Below are 16,190 nucleotides of genomic sequence, written 5' to 3' on the forward strand. Positions count from 1 at the left end.
TCCCCAGCTGTGACCCTGCAGGATGAGAGTTTGAGTCTGTGTGTGTGTGTGCGTATAAGTGTGTGTGTGTGTGTGTGTGTGTGTGTGTGTGTGTGTGTGTGTGTGTGTGTGTGTGTGTCCCTCACAGTGATTCAAGCGAGTGGGTGGCAGCAGCAACTGGTCTGCCTGTGTGGCTGTGCAGAGCAGACATGCTTCTCACTGCTAGATATTACTCATTTCCTCAGCCCTTTGCACACACACACACACACGCAAACACACACACACACACACACACGCACACACACTCTTGACACACTCACTTACGTACACGACAGACGAATAGCAGGCTTTCAGTTGGGTTTTCTATTCTTTCACACACAGATATAACAGTCTGGCGCTGACCGAGTAGCGCAGTACGGAGCCGAGGAGACCGTAGACCCGTCTGGGACAGGACGAGGTGGTCCGGGGGACAGGACACGGGACGTCTGCCGAGCCATCGCTAAGGTCAGTCCCTCGTCAGCTCCGTTATCCGGGTCAAAATCCGACGACGCCTGCACGCTCAGCGCGTGCATCGGCAAAGTTTGTACGTCGGAGTCGGTGGTGTGCTCTCGTGACGGACAGCTCTTTGGAGAAACGCGTGTGCAGAGAAGGCAGGATGAAACAAAAAAACGCCATTGTCAAGTCGTTTTAGTGAGACGGAGTTCTTCGAGGGGGATGTTTGGGAGCAAAAGCGAATGTGATGTGTTGCAAGTACTGGGTGTTCTTCGTTCTGGACGCACTCGGTGCAGTGTAGGAGTCGTCTCCAACTCCTCCACACGCACAGCATCTTCTTTGTTGGCTCCTTCGCTTTGGCAGCTTTGTTTGGGAAAGCGGCGGGGTTATGAAAAGGACAAGAGTACGCCTATCCAAACAAAAATAGGGCGGATTAATAATGCATTCATCGTGGAAATCATAAGACTTGTGAGGAGTTGAACATTTAAAGACTTCTTGTTTTGGGGCAATGTTTCTATTTGTTTTTATCTTCTACTGCAGTTATTTTTCTCTCTTTGCGGTTGAAATTGTAAACTATTTTGTAACTTCATCACTCTGAAGTTGAATTTTTGACTTTCCATTATTTTAATTGTTATTATTTTATGTGTTCTTGTTTTTTTACATTTCTTCACTCTTCTCAAAAGCATGTCTGGCTCATAAAAAAAATGGTCCACAGATGAAAATAGGTGTTGTGCTGTTTGGAACACCTTAGTGTAGCTTCTGTACAAAATCAACTAAATTAGTTAGTTTGTTGCTGTGGTGGAATCCGGGTCAAGGATTCCATGCTTTTGTTTTTAGGCTTATTTTGGTGCTAAATAGGAGGTGGCATTTTAATGCTGTGTACCTGGTCATTGAGCGACACCTCAGAAGTTGTAGTCAAAGCAGTACACGTCCTAATAAAAACATATTTTTTAACGTATGAAACACAAATTTCAAATGAAAATGTTCCGTTTGAATAGTTGTACTCCGCTGGGAAAACAATATTTTAGCATTTGTCTTGGCAATGATCAGTGTAGGCTACAAACATGCAGTAAATTCAATAAACAGTACACAAAAATAGGTAAACTACATAAACAAAATACAAACATGCAGTAAATAATTAACTTAGAATTCCATGGTAGTTGGGAAATGGCATGTTCACCACTGTGGTACATCACCTTTTCTTTTAAAAACACTCAATAAACGTTTGGGAACTGAGGAAACTAATTGTTGAAGCTTTGAAAGTGGAATTCTTTCCCATTCTTGTTTTATGTAGAGCTTCAGTCGTTCAACAGTCCGGGGTCTCTGCTGTCGTGTTTTACGCTTCATAATGCGCCACACATTTTCCATGGGAGACAGGTCTGGACTGCAGGCGGGCCGGGAAAGTACCCGCACTTTTTTACTACGAAACCACGTTGTTGTAACACGTGGCTTGGCATTGTCTTGCTGAAATAAGCAGGGGCGTCCATGATAACGTTGCTTGGATGACAGCATATGTTGCTCCAAAACCTGTATGGACCTTTCAGCATTAATGGTGCCTTCACAGATGTGTAAGTTACCCATGCCTTGGACACTAATACACCCCCATACCATCACAGATGCTGGCTCTTGAACTTTGCGCCTGTAACAATCCGGATGGTTATTTTCCTCTTTGTTCCTGAGGACACCACGTCCACAGTTTCCAGATATAATTTGAAATGTGGACTCTTCAGACCACAGAACACATTTCAACTTTGTATCAGTCTATCTTAGATGAACTCGGGCCCAGCCAAGCCAGCGGCGTTCCTGGGTGTTGTTGATAAATGGGTTTTGCTTTGCATAGTAGAGGTTTAACTTGCACTTACAGATGTAGCAACCAACTGTAGTTACTGACAGTGGTTTTATGAAGTGTTCCTGAGCTCATGTGGCGATATCCTTTACACACTGATGTCTGTTTTTGATGCAGCACCACCTGAGGGATCAAAGATCCATACAATCGTCGCTTACGTGCAGTGATTTCTCCAGATTCTCTGAACCTTTTGATGATTTAACGGACCGTGGATGGTAAAATCTCTAAATTCCTTGCAATAGCTCGTTGAGAAATGTTGTTCTAAAACTGTTCGATAATTTGCTTACAAATTGGTGACCCTCACCCCATCCTTGTTTGTGAATTACTTAGCATTTTTATGGAAGTTGCTTTTATACCCAATCATGGCACCCACTTGTTCCCAATTATTTACTTCTAACACAATTTCCCAACTCATATGAAAACGGGGTTTGTACACAATTGCAGTAAATTCAACAGAAAGTACAGAAGAACCAATAAACTACATAAACAAAGTACATACAAGCAGTAAATTCAACAAATAGTACAAACCCAATTTCCATATGAGTTGGGAAATTGTGTTAGATGTAAATATAAACGGAATACAATGATTTGCAAATCCTTTTCAACCCATATTCAGTTGAATGCACTACAAAGACAACATATTTGATGTTCAAACTCATAAACCTAACTTTTTTTGCAAATAATAATTAACTTAGAATTTCATGGCTGCAACACATGCCAAAGTAGTTGGGAAAGGGCATGTTCACCACTGTGTTACATCACCTTTTCTTTTAACAACACTCAATAAATGTTTGGGAACTGAGTAAACTAATTGTTGAAGCTTTGAAAGTGGAATTCTTTCCCATTCTTGTTTTATGTGGCGCTTCAGTCGCTCAACAGTCCGGGGTCTTGTTGTCGTGTTTTACGCTTCATAATGCGCCACACATTTTCAATGGGAGACAGGTCTGGACTGCAGGCGGGCCAGGAAAGTACCCGCACTCTTTTTTAACGAAGGCACGCTGTTGTAACACGTGCTGAATGTGGCTTGGCATTGTCTTGCTGAAATAAGCAGGGGCGTCCATGAAAAAGACAGCGCTTGGATGGCAGCATATGTTGTACCGAAACCTGTATGTACCTTTCAGTATTAATAGTGCCTTCACAGATGTGTAAGTTGCCCATGCCTTGGGCACTAATGGACCCCCATACCATCACAGATGCTGGCTTCTGATAACAGCCAGGATAGTTCGCTTCCCCTATGTTGAATATTTCCAAAAACAATTTGAATTGTGGACTCGTCAGACCACAGAACACTTTTCCACTTTGCATCAGTCCATCTTCGATGATCTCGGGCCCAGAGAAGCCGGCAGCGTTTCTGGATGTTGTTGATAAATGGCTTTCGCTTTGCATAGTAGAGCTTTAACTCGCACTTACAGATGTAGCGACGAACTGTATTTAGTGACAGTGGTTTTCTGAAGTATTACTGAGCCCATGTGGTGATATCCTCTAAAGATTGATGTCGGTTTTTGATTAAGTGCCATCTTAGGGATCGAAGGTCACGGTCATTCAATGTTGGTTTCGGGCCATGCCGCTTACGTGGAGTGATTTCTCCAGATTCTCTGAACCTTTTGAGGATATTATGGACCGTAGATGTTGAAATCCCTAAATTTCTTGCAATTGCACTTTGAGAAACGTTGTTCTTAAACTGTTTGACTATTTGCTCACGCAGTTGTGGACAAAGGGGTGTACCTCGCCCCATCCTTTCTTGTGAAAGACTGAGCATTTTTTGGGAAGCTGTTTTTATACCCAATCATGGCACCCACCTGTTCCCAATTAGCCTGCTAATTGGGAACAGTTCTATTACTTTGGTAGTAATAGAACATTTTGGCAAACCTACGGGTAAATTCTACGAATTTCATGGCTGGCTTCCAGCGGGGACACTCCGTGGTAACGTACGACCGCCAGACGATTTTGGATGTGGATAGATCGGGCCGTATTGGACCGAAAGATGCGTATATGTTGAACCTCCTCGCTAGCATCGGAATTCTACGCCGGCTACATCCAGCGGCCTGTGAAGCAGCGGAGCCTAGTACCAGAGGGGACCGTAGAAAGATAGGTAGATAGATAGATAGATAGATAGATAGATAGCTAGATAGATAGATAGATAGATAGATAGATAGATACTGTAGATCTTTATTGTCATTGCACAAGTACATCAAAACTTTGTTTTCAGCACAAACCGGTTCAAGACTAGACAAAAACAAACAGTGTACAGGGTTACAGAACAAGAACCCTGATGGGTCGCCATAAGGCGCCCCGTAAAAGATGGGAAAAATGTAAACGCTGGGGAAGGATGAGTAAAAAAATACAATCCAGACTGGGCTTCTAAGGGGGCCCAGTCTGGAGTGGGAAAAAACCTCCATAGCAAAGCACATATACATATTACAACATACATCTCGAGATATCTAGCAACAGAGGGAAGGGAGTTCGGGGTCCTGATGGTACGCCGCAGCTCCCAGGCGCTGAACAGCCATTCATCACCCCTATGGGATTTGCGTCGAGGGCGTTTTTTGTGTATGTGTGGCGTATATTTTTGTGGATGTGTGTGTGTGTGTGTGTGTAAGCCCGTAGTGTGTCTCTGTTCCGCGGCCTTGAAGTATTGTGCAGTCGCTAGCCCAAAGTCAACAACAACAGGTGTGTGTCCATGAGAGACAAGAAGGGAGTTTGTTGTGTCTTCGCTACACTGTCCTTCGGGAGAGTCTCGATGCCAAAGAAACAATCCAAGTTAGAATGTTTAGTATGCGGGTGAATATAAAATGAGCTTTTCCACTCTAAATTGTCTATGACTGTTCCTCAAAAACTGCGGGGTAGACAGTCCGATGTGATCCACAGTTCTTCCCGCATCCTCCAATCATTTGTGGCAGTTTTGGGGTACTTTGAAGACTGCCCGCAACTTCCAATTTGTCGACAAACCAGAGTGACGTAAGCGGTGTGATCGGAAGCAGATACAGAGATGCTGAGCGGGGCTAACAACAAAGCTAAAGGCTAATCCTCACATGTCTGCTCCCTGGAGAACAAACTGGACTACCTGAAGCTTGATCTATATGCAAGACGCGAGATGAGAGACTGCTGCGCCATATTTCTCACAGAAACGTGGTTGAAACCATCCGTTCCGGGCGAGGCAGTTAGCATAATTCGGTCGGACAGGACCAGAACTCTCGCTGGTAAATCCCGAGGACGTGGTGTTTGTATACACATCAATAACAACTAATGCAACAACGGGAAGATAGTCTCATGTCACTGCTCTCCCGATGTAGAAATATGAACTATAAAAAGCAGGAATTTAGTGCTATGATCTTCACAGCAGTGTACATTCCCCCGAGTGCTAACACCAAAGAAGCTTTGAATGCTCTGAACTGCTCCATCAATGTACTGCAATCTACACATCCAGAGGGAGTTTTCATCATTGCAGGGGACTTTAACCAAGCTAACATGAAAACTGTGTTCCCTCATTTCCATCAATATGTGAATTTTGCAACCAGGGGTGGAATCACATTGGACATGGTGTTCAGCAATATTAAACACGCGTTTAAAGCTGCACCCCGCCCCCACCTCGGTTCCTCAGATCATCTATCTGTGATGTTAATTCCTGCATACAAGCCCTTGCTGATCAGGAAGCAAACTACAGTCAAGCAGGTGAGGACCTGGCCAGAGGGAGCAATGGAAGCATTACAAGACTGCTTCGAAACCACAGACTGGGACATGTTCAAGGCCAATGAGAAACCCTGGAAGAACAGTGAGGTACGTGCAATGCTGAAGGCTCGGAACAAGGCTTTCAAGTCTGGCGACATGGTGGCATTAAAAACAGCCAGAGCTAACCTGAACCGAGCTATTAAGGTTGCAAAGGGTTTTCACAGACAGAAAGTGCAGGACTTCTTCGAGAACCCCACGAACACTAGACTAATGTGGCAGGTCATACAGGTCATCACGGACTATAAAGCCGCCCCCCGTCCCTTTGACAACAGTATCAGCTTCCTAAATGGCCTAAACAACTACTTTGCGAGGTTCGAGGCACTTAACACCACTCCGGCCGAGAAAATCCATCCCTCGCCCTGATGAGCAGCCGCTCAACCTGGACACAGCGGATGTCCTGAAAACCCTGAGGAGAGTGAACCCCTGGAAAGCACCGGGACCTGATGACATTCCGGGCAAGGTGCTTAAGGGATGTACAGACCAGCTGGCGGGGGTTCTCACAGACATCTTCAACATCTCAGGGTTCAGAAAAATCTGCAAAGGCTCCTCCCACCCCCACCAAGGACTGTTTTCACTGCTGGACTCTTGGAATAGGTTCCACAGCCTCCAAAGCAGAACCTCCAGGTTCTGTAACAGCTTCTTCCCTCAGGCCGTAAGACTCTTAAACGCATCATAACTATCCCCTCAATTCCCCCCAAAATGGATAAACTCGCTGGAAGAAAAAGACAATATAACATACATCCATAAACCTGGATGCATATGCAAAAGTGCAATATATTTATCTGTACAGTAATCTATTTATTTATATATGCACCTTATTGCTTTTTTTTATGCTACCATGAGCTAATGCAACTAAATATATATATATATTTCTCGGGGTACTCTCGGGGCCTGCTTGTACGGCGGGGGTCGAAGCCCCAGGCTACAACATCCGGGCTGCGTGTCTGGAGCTTCTGGGTCTCATCGTCCATCCCTTCCAGGTGCCTGTCTTGGTTGGGGCCTGCTGGGTCTAGTCCCCACGTCTATTGTGGCAGCTTGGTGCACTGCAAGGTATTCCGCAGTGCTACAAGTCTGCCAGCAGCTGGGGTAGTGACTTTGTGTGTCAGCGTGTCTGTGATCTTCTTTTAATACATATATATATATGTGTATATATATATATATATATATATATATATATTGAACTTTTAAATCATTATTTTTTTTAATATTTTATTATTATTATATACATACTGTAAATATACATTCACTGTACAATCATACATATACAAGTACATATACATACAGTACACACACTCATGCATATAATCGCGTTTCATCAAACATATATTAACGTTGTTGGCCCACGGGAACAACTTGTGACTATAACAATCTACAAGGCAGCTTCAATGAAATGCTCAGTCATTCAGAAACAAGGATCGAGCGAGGGTCACCACTTTGTCAACAAATGGGTTGACAAATTGTCCAACAGTTTAAGAACATTCGTGAAGGAGCTATAACAATAAATTTGGGGATTCCCGTAATATTATCAAAAGGTTCAGAGAATCTGGAGAAATGGCCGAAAGGCAACATTGACTGCCCAGGACCTTCGATCCCTCAGGCGGTACTGCATCAAAAACCGTCATCAGCGTCTAAAGGATATCACCACATTGGCTCAGGAACACTTCAGGAAACCACTGTCAGTAACTATAGTTCATCGCTACATCTGTAGGTGCAATTTAAAACTTTACTATGCAAAGCGAAATTTATTCATATATATATATATAGATGGATAGTACTTTATTGATTCCTTCAGGAGAGTTCCTTCAGGAAAATTAAAATTCCAGCAGCAGTGTACAGAGTTGAGATCAATTTAAATACAAGTAAAAAGTAAATAATGGGGGTTTAAATGGAAACAAAATATAGAAATATTACAATAAGAATAAAAAATAAAAAGCAACAATGGGAATAAAAATGTAACAGTAAAATAAGAATATAACAAGACAAAGTAGGCAGTAGTGACCATGTTATGAAAAACGGATTGCACTGTTATTGTTTTGCATCCCCTGTCATCCTAGTACCCCCCGCCCCCCGTCCCAGAGAGGAGTTGTACAGTCTAATGGCGTGTGGGACAAAGGAGTTTCTGAATCTATTAGTCCTGCACTTGGGATGAAGCAGTCTAGCACTGAACAGGCTCCCCCTGGCTACTGATAACGCTATGCAGAGGGTGACTGGCATCATCCAGGATGCTCACTAATTTGTCAACAGTCCTCTTCTCTGCCACCGTCACCAGTGATTCCAGTTTCATTCCGAACGTAGAACCAGCCCGCCTGATCAGTTTCTCAAGTCTGGAGCTGTCCTTCTTAGATGTACTGCCCCCCCAGCACACTACCATGTAGAACAGAACACTGGCAACCACAGACTGGTAGTACATCCACAGGAGTTTTTTACAAATGTTTTTATAATGCTTAATTAATTAATTAATGATTTATCAACAACACCCAGAAACGCTGTCGGCCTCGCTGAGCCCAAAATCATCTAAGATGCACTGAATCAAAGTGGAAAAGTGTTCTCTGGTCGGATGAGTCCACATTTCAAATTATTTTTGGAAACTGTGGACGTTGTGTCCTCCGGAAGAAAGAGGTAAAGACCCATCCGGATTGTAATAGGCGCAGAGTTCAAAAGCCAGCATCTGTGATGGTATGTGGGTGTATTAGTTGCCAAGGCATGGGTAACTTACACATCTGTTAAGGCACCAATAATGCTGAAAGGTACATACAGATTTTGGAGAAACAGATGTTGCCATCCAAGCAACGTTATCATGGACGCCCCTGCTTATTTCAGCAAGACAATGCCAAGCCACGTGTTACAACGTGGCTTCATGGTAAAAGAGTGCGGGTACTAGACTGGCCTACCTCCTATTGAAAATGTGTGGCTCATTATATTAACGGAGACTCCGGACTGTTGAACAACTTAAGCTGTACATCAAGCAAAAATGGGACATAATTCCACCTGAAAAGCTTAAAAAATATGGCTGTCAGTTCCCAAAAGTTTACTCAGTGTTTTTTAAAGGAAAGGCCATGTAACACAGTGGTAAAAATGCCCCTGTGACAATTTTTTTGCATTGTGTTGCTGCCATTAAATTTTAAGTTAATGACTATTTGCAAAACAAAACAAAAAAAGACGTCGTTCAGTTGGAACATCAAAAATCTTGCCTTGGCAGTCTATTCAAATGAATATAAATTGAAAAGGAATTGCAAATCATTGTATTCTGTTTTTATTTACGAATTACACAACGTGCCAACTTCACTGGTTTTGGCTTTTGTATTACAGTAGTGATCTGCTGGTATACAGTAGCAGAAAAAAAAGGTACGTCATTGTTATTTTGCAGTACAAATAAACGATTCAATCACATAGTCTTTGACTTCTTAATCTAAAACTTGCCAACCACAGGGCCACACGTTAGCTTAAGGCCCACCTGGTCTTGGTCATGTCTTGGCCTGATCATTCATTCGTTTACAACACGAAGTCCTCGACATCTGAGACTCGGAATCTTCACCCACAGCCAACCGCTAACTTTTCAGCTTTCCACTCAGATGCACAAACAGCTTGCTCGCCTCCAAACACGTATTCTGTTTTTGGCGCTCGTAACTTGATGAGCAACCGTCTGTGGAGTATCCCTATCTCACCTCTCACAAGATGCAGTTGCCATAGTGACAGTGTGGCGGACCGCGGGAGTAAGTAGGTTGTTGACGGGTGAGCCGGGGGCCGGGAGGCAAAGACGAGGTGGCCGTCAAAAGGGTTCATTTTGAAGCTGATCATTTTTTTTGCAGGAGAATTATCGGCGCTCCCCCGCACTTCTCGCTGAATGAAACAAGAATGCAAGATGTGAGACACATTCCAACACTCAGGCACACAAAGACCTCGACAAATAAACACATTCTCCCATGCAACGCGGAGCAACATGGCACGCAGAGCGGCAGTTGCGCAGTTCTCGCCTCTTTTGACAAATATTTGGTTGGCACGGACGCAACTCTAGAATCCTCAACAACTGCTGCTTCTCTGTCAGCTTTTGGGTGGGTGGTGACCAGCTTTGACTGTCACTGGGGGAGCGAGCACTGCCGCCTGTGGGAGTATTTGTGTGTGTGCCGCTGTGTGGAAAGCAAGGTTGTTTGTGAGGAAGGTGCTTCATAGTACACGTCTATAGAATACCCGCGGGTGTCGTGGGGGTGTTTTATGAAAATGCTAGGGGAACATATTCCCATCATCATTCGAGAGCCAGACATGAAAACTAACTCAGTTGTGAGTGATCTCCGTGTGCGTGTGCAATGCCTTCGCTTCATTAGCTGTATTTTTAGCGCACATGTGGGAGTGATGTGTTTGAATGAAACCAGTTGGCCAGTTTCATTCCCACCGCAGTGCACTTAGGCGATGACTAATTAGCCACGGTGATCACAAGTAAGCTTAGAGTTTTGCGAGTTGATTATACTTCTGATGATCTCTCCTATGTTTTCTCTTTCCTAGGTGAGTGCAGCTTCAGTCCGGATAGATCCCCAAAGCTCTGGCAGTGATGCTGTGTCGTAGCCGGCCTTTCTGTCTGTGCCCCTCGGTCTCCCAAGAGGCCCATGTGACCTAGCCTACACCCACACATAGGGGCCCTCACTGCCTCTGGAGCCCACCCATGAATCCTATCCCCGACCGCGGCAAAGAATGCCTCCCCCCTAAGAAGAGGGAGTCCCGGCAAGGGTCGTTTGAACACCATCTTCCTCCACCGGGAGAATTTAAGCCCCCTGTGCCACTCCGGAGTTGGTCTAACGCAGGGCGAGGGGAGGGCAACAGGGAGGTCGGCGCCAGGCAGCGAGCTCTGACTACCCTGAGCCCCCATCTACTCCACACACCTCCGCCCCTGCCGACTCCAAGCCCCCTAACCCTGCCATGGCCTCTGAGCTACCCCTCATCTGTGTCACTTCCTCTCTTTCAAGGGCATGTTATGGAGAGGAGAGGCTCTGGGTCGCCACTTCCTCACCACTCCAGGTGGCTTCGAGCAGAAGGGCCCCACTCGTCCCCGTCCTCCGCTTCCTCCTTTAAAACTCCTTTTCCAGCTGATTCTCGAGAAATGTGGTCCTACGTTAACAACGACCGAAGAGATTACAGCTCCTCACTCTTCTCCCCATCGTACTTGTTTGGTCATACCTCTCTCTACCCTCAAGAGCCAAGTTTAGTTAAAACCAGGAGCAGATACTTAGGGAAGAGGCCCAATGGATTGGATGGGCAGGGCAGCAGAACTGCCACTACCTCTGGGCCTTTCCTCACAGGAGATTATGGACACGATTGCAGCAGAATTACTTTGGATACAAGTCCACAAAGCTCCCAGACTAATGGTGGACAAAGACAGCAGGAAGATCTGACACCTGAAGCCCAATCCGTGGGTTTGTTTTCCTTGGACTCTAAAGCTCAGGAGGGCCATGAACCACATTTCTCACTGCAGGACAAACATCAGCAAGGAATAGTGACCAGCCATCATGCTGTGGGACCAGACCCGTGGGTGTGTAGAGGAGGCTACCTGGATGCTGCGGGCGCCCCAGGAACTGAAGCCCACATCTATTACTCCTTGGGATCCGTTTTCCAGCCAAGCCCTCAGGCTCCCCATTCCTACCCGCCCTACAGTCCCTCAGGAATACCACTGTACAACCTGCAAGTAAAGCCAGACCCAAAGACGCACAATCCAAGAAACTTACCCCACTTGTCCGAGGGTCTGCTGAACAGCCATGACTGGTCCCAAAGAGACCATGACAGAGACCAAAACAAAGACCAAGAAAAGAGCAAGGAGCGAGGTAAAGAAAAGGAGAAGCACCTGAAACATAACAGGGATCATGTTCACGCCTCTACCCCTGCTCTTCACTGGTCTCCCCCTGCGCTCCTACCTCACTTCACAAAGGGTTCGCTAATTGAGCTGGCCAGTGGGCAGTTGAAACAGGTGGAGGAGCTGCGGACTGAAGACTTTCTAAGGAGCGCTGATACGTCCCCAGAGCTCCACCTGAGCACCTGCACTGTGCTGCTCATTTCCCCCAGCAGTGCGCAGGGCATCAGTCACCTGCAGGTCCATCTCAAAGAACGCAACACTCAGGTGAGCTGCGAAAAAGTAGTCGATGAATGACTCTTGTATTGACCGTTGAGGTAGTACAGAACTTCCAAGACCAGTTTATAAGTTTAGTATCAACACTTGTCAGCCATACGTTCTTTTCAAATGTGTGTGACCCTTTTCTGCTTTCATCCAGGAGTTACTGAAAGTCTTGGTGGAGTATCCATTTTTTGTGCAGGACCACGGCTGGTCCTCTTGTTGCCCCCAGAGAACCGCAGAGCTCTATGGCCTTTCCTGTCGTCAGCTCACAGAGGGAGATGTTTGCCTTGCTCTCACCCCGACACCCAAGCAACTCCACCGGACACATTCGTCCAGAGTCCCACGCGCACACCCCCTGACCAGGGCTGCAGTGGGAGGACCTTGCAGTTGGCACAGGGAGAAGATGCCGCCTCCTCCCCCTCCACCCCCTTTAACCCTACACCTGCCCACTATAGGGCCAAAGAATGCTCGGGCTGCAGAACCCCAGACTCAGGAGCCCACGCGCCCTCGGAAACGGCGCTGGTCAGCACCTGACGTTCTTCCCTCGACAGGAACCGACAAACGCCTCATGGATTTACCTCAAGGCTCCAAGCTGATGAAGTGGCAGTAGAAACTTGCAGACGTGTGTACGCTCCACGGTTCTGTGGGGCCCACTACGGTCGCAGGGTTGCAATAGAACAAAAATCAAAAATTACGGGTGTTCACTTTGCTGGCCTAGGGCCTAAACTTGTCTACTTGTTGCACCTCTTTCCTTTTCTTTGCTTTCCTTTCCTTTCATTTCCTCTTTCTTAATCTTTTTTGCTTTCACTTCCTTCCCTTTTTCCTTTTTCTTTGCTTTCTTTTTTTTTTGCCTTTCCTTTCCCTTCGATTTGCTTTCCTCTTTCCCTTACCTTTCCTGTCCTGAGCAGTGAAGGGCTGGAATTAGTATGACAATCAAGCACTGGTGCGTGTTCACTGTCTTTATGTAACACACACACACACACACATACACACAAACACACACACACACACACACACACACACACACACACATTCTTGTATTTGTTACCTTCTTGAGACCTCTGAAAAATACCTCCCTCTTTAGGACCACCTTTTCTAGATATATAAAGATTTGTATTCACAACAATATGTCTTTATTTACATATTTATTTTATTTGTTTTTAATCAATTTTGGCCAAAGTGGGTGCAATTCAATTCCTTACACACACTTGTTATTTCATATGTTGTCCAGAGGGGAAGCACTTCAAATTTGTACACACACTTGTTATTTCATATGTTGACCAGAGGGGGAGCACTTTTAAAAGCGACACACAGTCAATTTGAAAAATCCCTCCTTTTTGGGGGCACCCTCATTTTGATAGATTTCACCACCAGGGGGTGTAAATGATATCTCTATTTTTTGTTTTTTGTAATGTGCTTAAGGCAAATGACAAACAAGTCACGGACCACAGATGTGCCGGACTTTTGGCAACCCACCTGTAGAAGCTAACTGTTAATGGCCACCATAGTCTTAGTACCGTAGTGCATTTCTTCATCCTATGGTCTCATATGGGAGGCGGGTTGTCTTGCGACAGTACCGTAAGTCATAAAATCAGCTGTTCACCTGGCTGTTTTTTTCGGGGATGAATAGGGAGGTCCGTCTTTAGCTTTCGTCTCGTCTTATCATATATTGCTGCCTTTGCACCTGTCAATGTTTACTTTTGTATGCAAATTAAATCACAAAAAAAATCCTAACTTTGGAGCAATGTTCACAGACTCTAGTATTTATATATCGGGACCATGAATTATGTCCTAACTTGTTCACCGGTCCTCATATGTTCGGAACTTTTCATTGTTGACGTCTCAAGAAGGGTAGAAATACAAGAACACACACACACACACACAAATAACACACACACACACACCCGCACGCACACACATTCTTGTATTTCTTACATTCTGGGGACTTCCGAAAAATGCCTACCTCTTTAGGACCACCCTTCCCAGACATCGTAGGAGACAAACCTGAACTTATAAAAAAAATCTATTTAAATGATATCACCTCAGAGTTAAGATACACACATATGCAATGATTTTCCGTATTGGGACCATGATTCCTGTCCTAACTTGTTCCCCGGTCCTCATATGGTCGGAACTGTTCCTTGTTGATGTCTCAAGAAGGGTAGAAATACAAGAACACACACACAAACACACACACACACACACACACACACACACACACACACACACACACACATTCTTGTATTTCTTACATTCTGGAGACATCCGAAAAATGCTTACCTCTTTAGGACCACCCTTCCCAGACATCGTAGGAGATAACCCTGAACTTGGAAAAAAAATCTATTTAAATGATATCACCTCAGATTTGAGATACACAGAGATGCACTGGTTTTCCGTATTGAGACCATGATTCCGGTCCTAACTTTTTCACCGGTCCTCATATGTTCGGAACTTTTCATTGTTGACGTCTCAAGAAGGGTAGAAATACAAGAACACACACACACACACACACACGCACACACACACACACACACGCACACACATTCTTGTATTTCTTACATTCTGGGGACTTCCGAAAAATGCCTACCTCTTTAGGACCACCCTTCCTAGACATCGTAGGAGACAACCCTGAACTTGGAAAAAAATATATATTTAAATGATATCACCTCAGATTTAAGATACACAGAGATGCACTGGTTTTCGGTATTGGGACCATGATTCTGGTCCTAACTTGTCCACCGGTCCTCATAAGTTCGGAACTTTTCTTTTTGTCTCAAAAAGGGTAGAAATACAAGAACACACACACGCACACACACACACACACACACACACACACACACACACACACACACACACACACACACACACACACACACACACATTTTTACCGACAGTGCGTTCTGCAGGGTTTGGATTTTAATCAGTCGTAAAAGTAGTCTGAAGAAAAGTGGACTCAATATGTTACATTTGTACAGAGAGTATGCTAAACAGACGTCATGCATTTTGTTGGGTCTTCTTTGTTTCTTGCTTCTGAATTTCTTGTCAGGCGAGACGAATGTAAGCGTGCAGGCAGCTCCTCGCCGTTGTTAATCTCCTCACCTTCAAGGAGCTTTTTGTCCAAGCATTACTTTCCGATATGTTCTTAACATTATCTCTGAGAACGGGAGAACACTAATGAAAAGCGCCCACGCGCACAGACGCGTTCTACGGTGCACTTCCATAAAAAGCTGAATGGTGGCGGCGAAGGTGAAGAGTAATGGTGCTAATGACACGTTGGAACAGGAATGCTTTGTGCTTTTGTACTGTACTGTTGTATTGTTGCGTACTGTATACGTCTGAAAGCAGGGGACGTGATGTAAGTATATAACTCCGATACGGGTAAAACTCCTCTGATTCAGCACTCTTTCACTTTAGTTTTTGGACGAAACGTACATGTTCATTATTCCTTCTTAATGTCATAGCTGCAAAATGTATTTTTTTTAAAGATGGTGAAACTGTTATATGATGTTCGCTAGAAATAAACGGAGAAGAAGAAGCTCGGCGAATGTTTTGATCACTGCCGATTTATTCACAACGTTGGGCACCTTGTAATACAAACCCCGTTTCCATATGAGTTGGGAAATTGTGTTAGATGTAAATATAAACGGAATACAATGATTTGCAAATCCTTTTCAACCCATATTCAATTGAATGCACTACAAAGACAAGATATCTGATGTTCAAACTCATAAACTTTTTTTTTTTTTTTTTTTTTGCAAATAATAATTAACTGCCAAAGTAGTTGGGAAAGGGCATGTTCACCGCTGTGTTACATCACCTTTTCTTTTAACAACACTCAGTAAACGTTTGGGAACTGAGGAGACACATTTTTAAAGTGGAATTATTTCCCATTCTTGCTTGATGTAAAACTTAAGTTGTTCAACAGTCTGGGGTCTCCGTTGTCATATTTTAGGCTTTATAATGCACCACACATTTTAAAATGGGGGACATGTCTGGACTACAGGCAGGCCAGTCTAGTACCCGCACTCTTTTACAATGAAGCGACGC

At 44.6% G+C, this 16,190-nt stretch overlaps 1 protein-coding gene across 1 annotated transcript in view; it reads left to right on the forward strand.

The window, feature by feature from the left end:
* LOC133554309 (uncharacterized) overlaps nucleotides 1-15,678 on the forward strand; it is a 28,797-nt gene extending 13,119 nt beyond the window's left edge. The window contains exons 4-6 of the mRNA XM_061902889.1: nucleotides 361-483; nucleotides 10,547-12,149; nucleotides 12,301-15,678. Of these exons, the coding sequence (XP_061758873.1) occupies nucleotides 10,704-12,149; nucleotides 12,301-12,753 (1,899 nt within the window). The 5' untranslated portion in view covers nucleotides 361-483; nucleotides 10,547-10,703 and the 3' untranslated portion in view covers nucleotides 12,754-15,678. The remainder of the gene's footprint in view (nucleotides 1-360; nucleotides 484-10,546; nucleotides 12,150-12,300) is intronic.
* The last annotated feature ends 512 nt before the right edge of the window (nucleotides 15,679-16,190 follow it).

This window comes from Nerophis ophidion, linkage group LG06, assembly GCF_033978795.1.
Source record: "Nerophis ophidion isolate RoL-2023_Sa linkage group LG06, RoL_Noph_v1.0, whole genome shotgun sequence".
Lineage (NCBI taxonomy): Eukaryota > Metazoa > Chordata > Actinopteri > Syngnathiformes > Syngnathidae > Nerophis > Nerophis ophidion.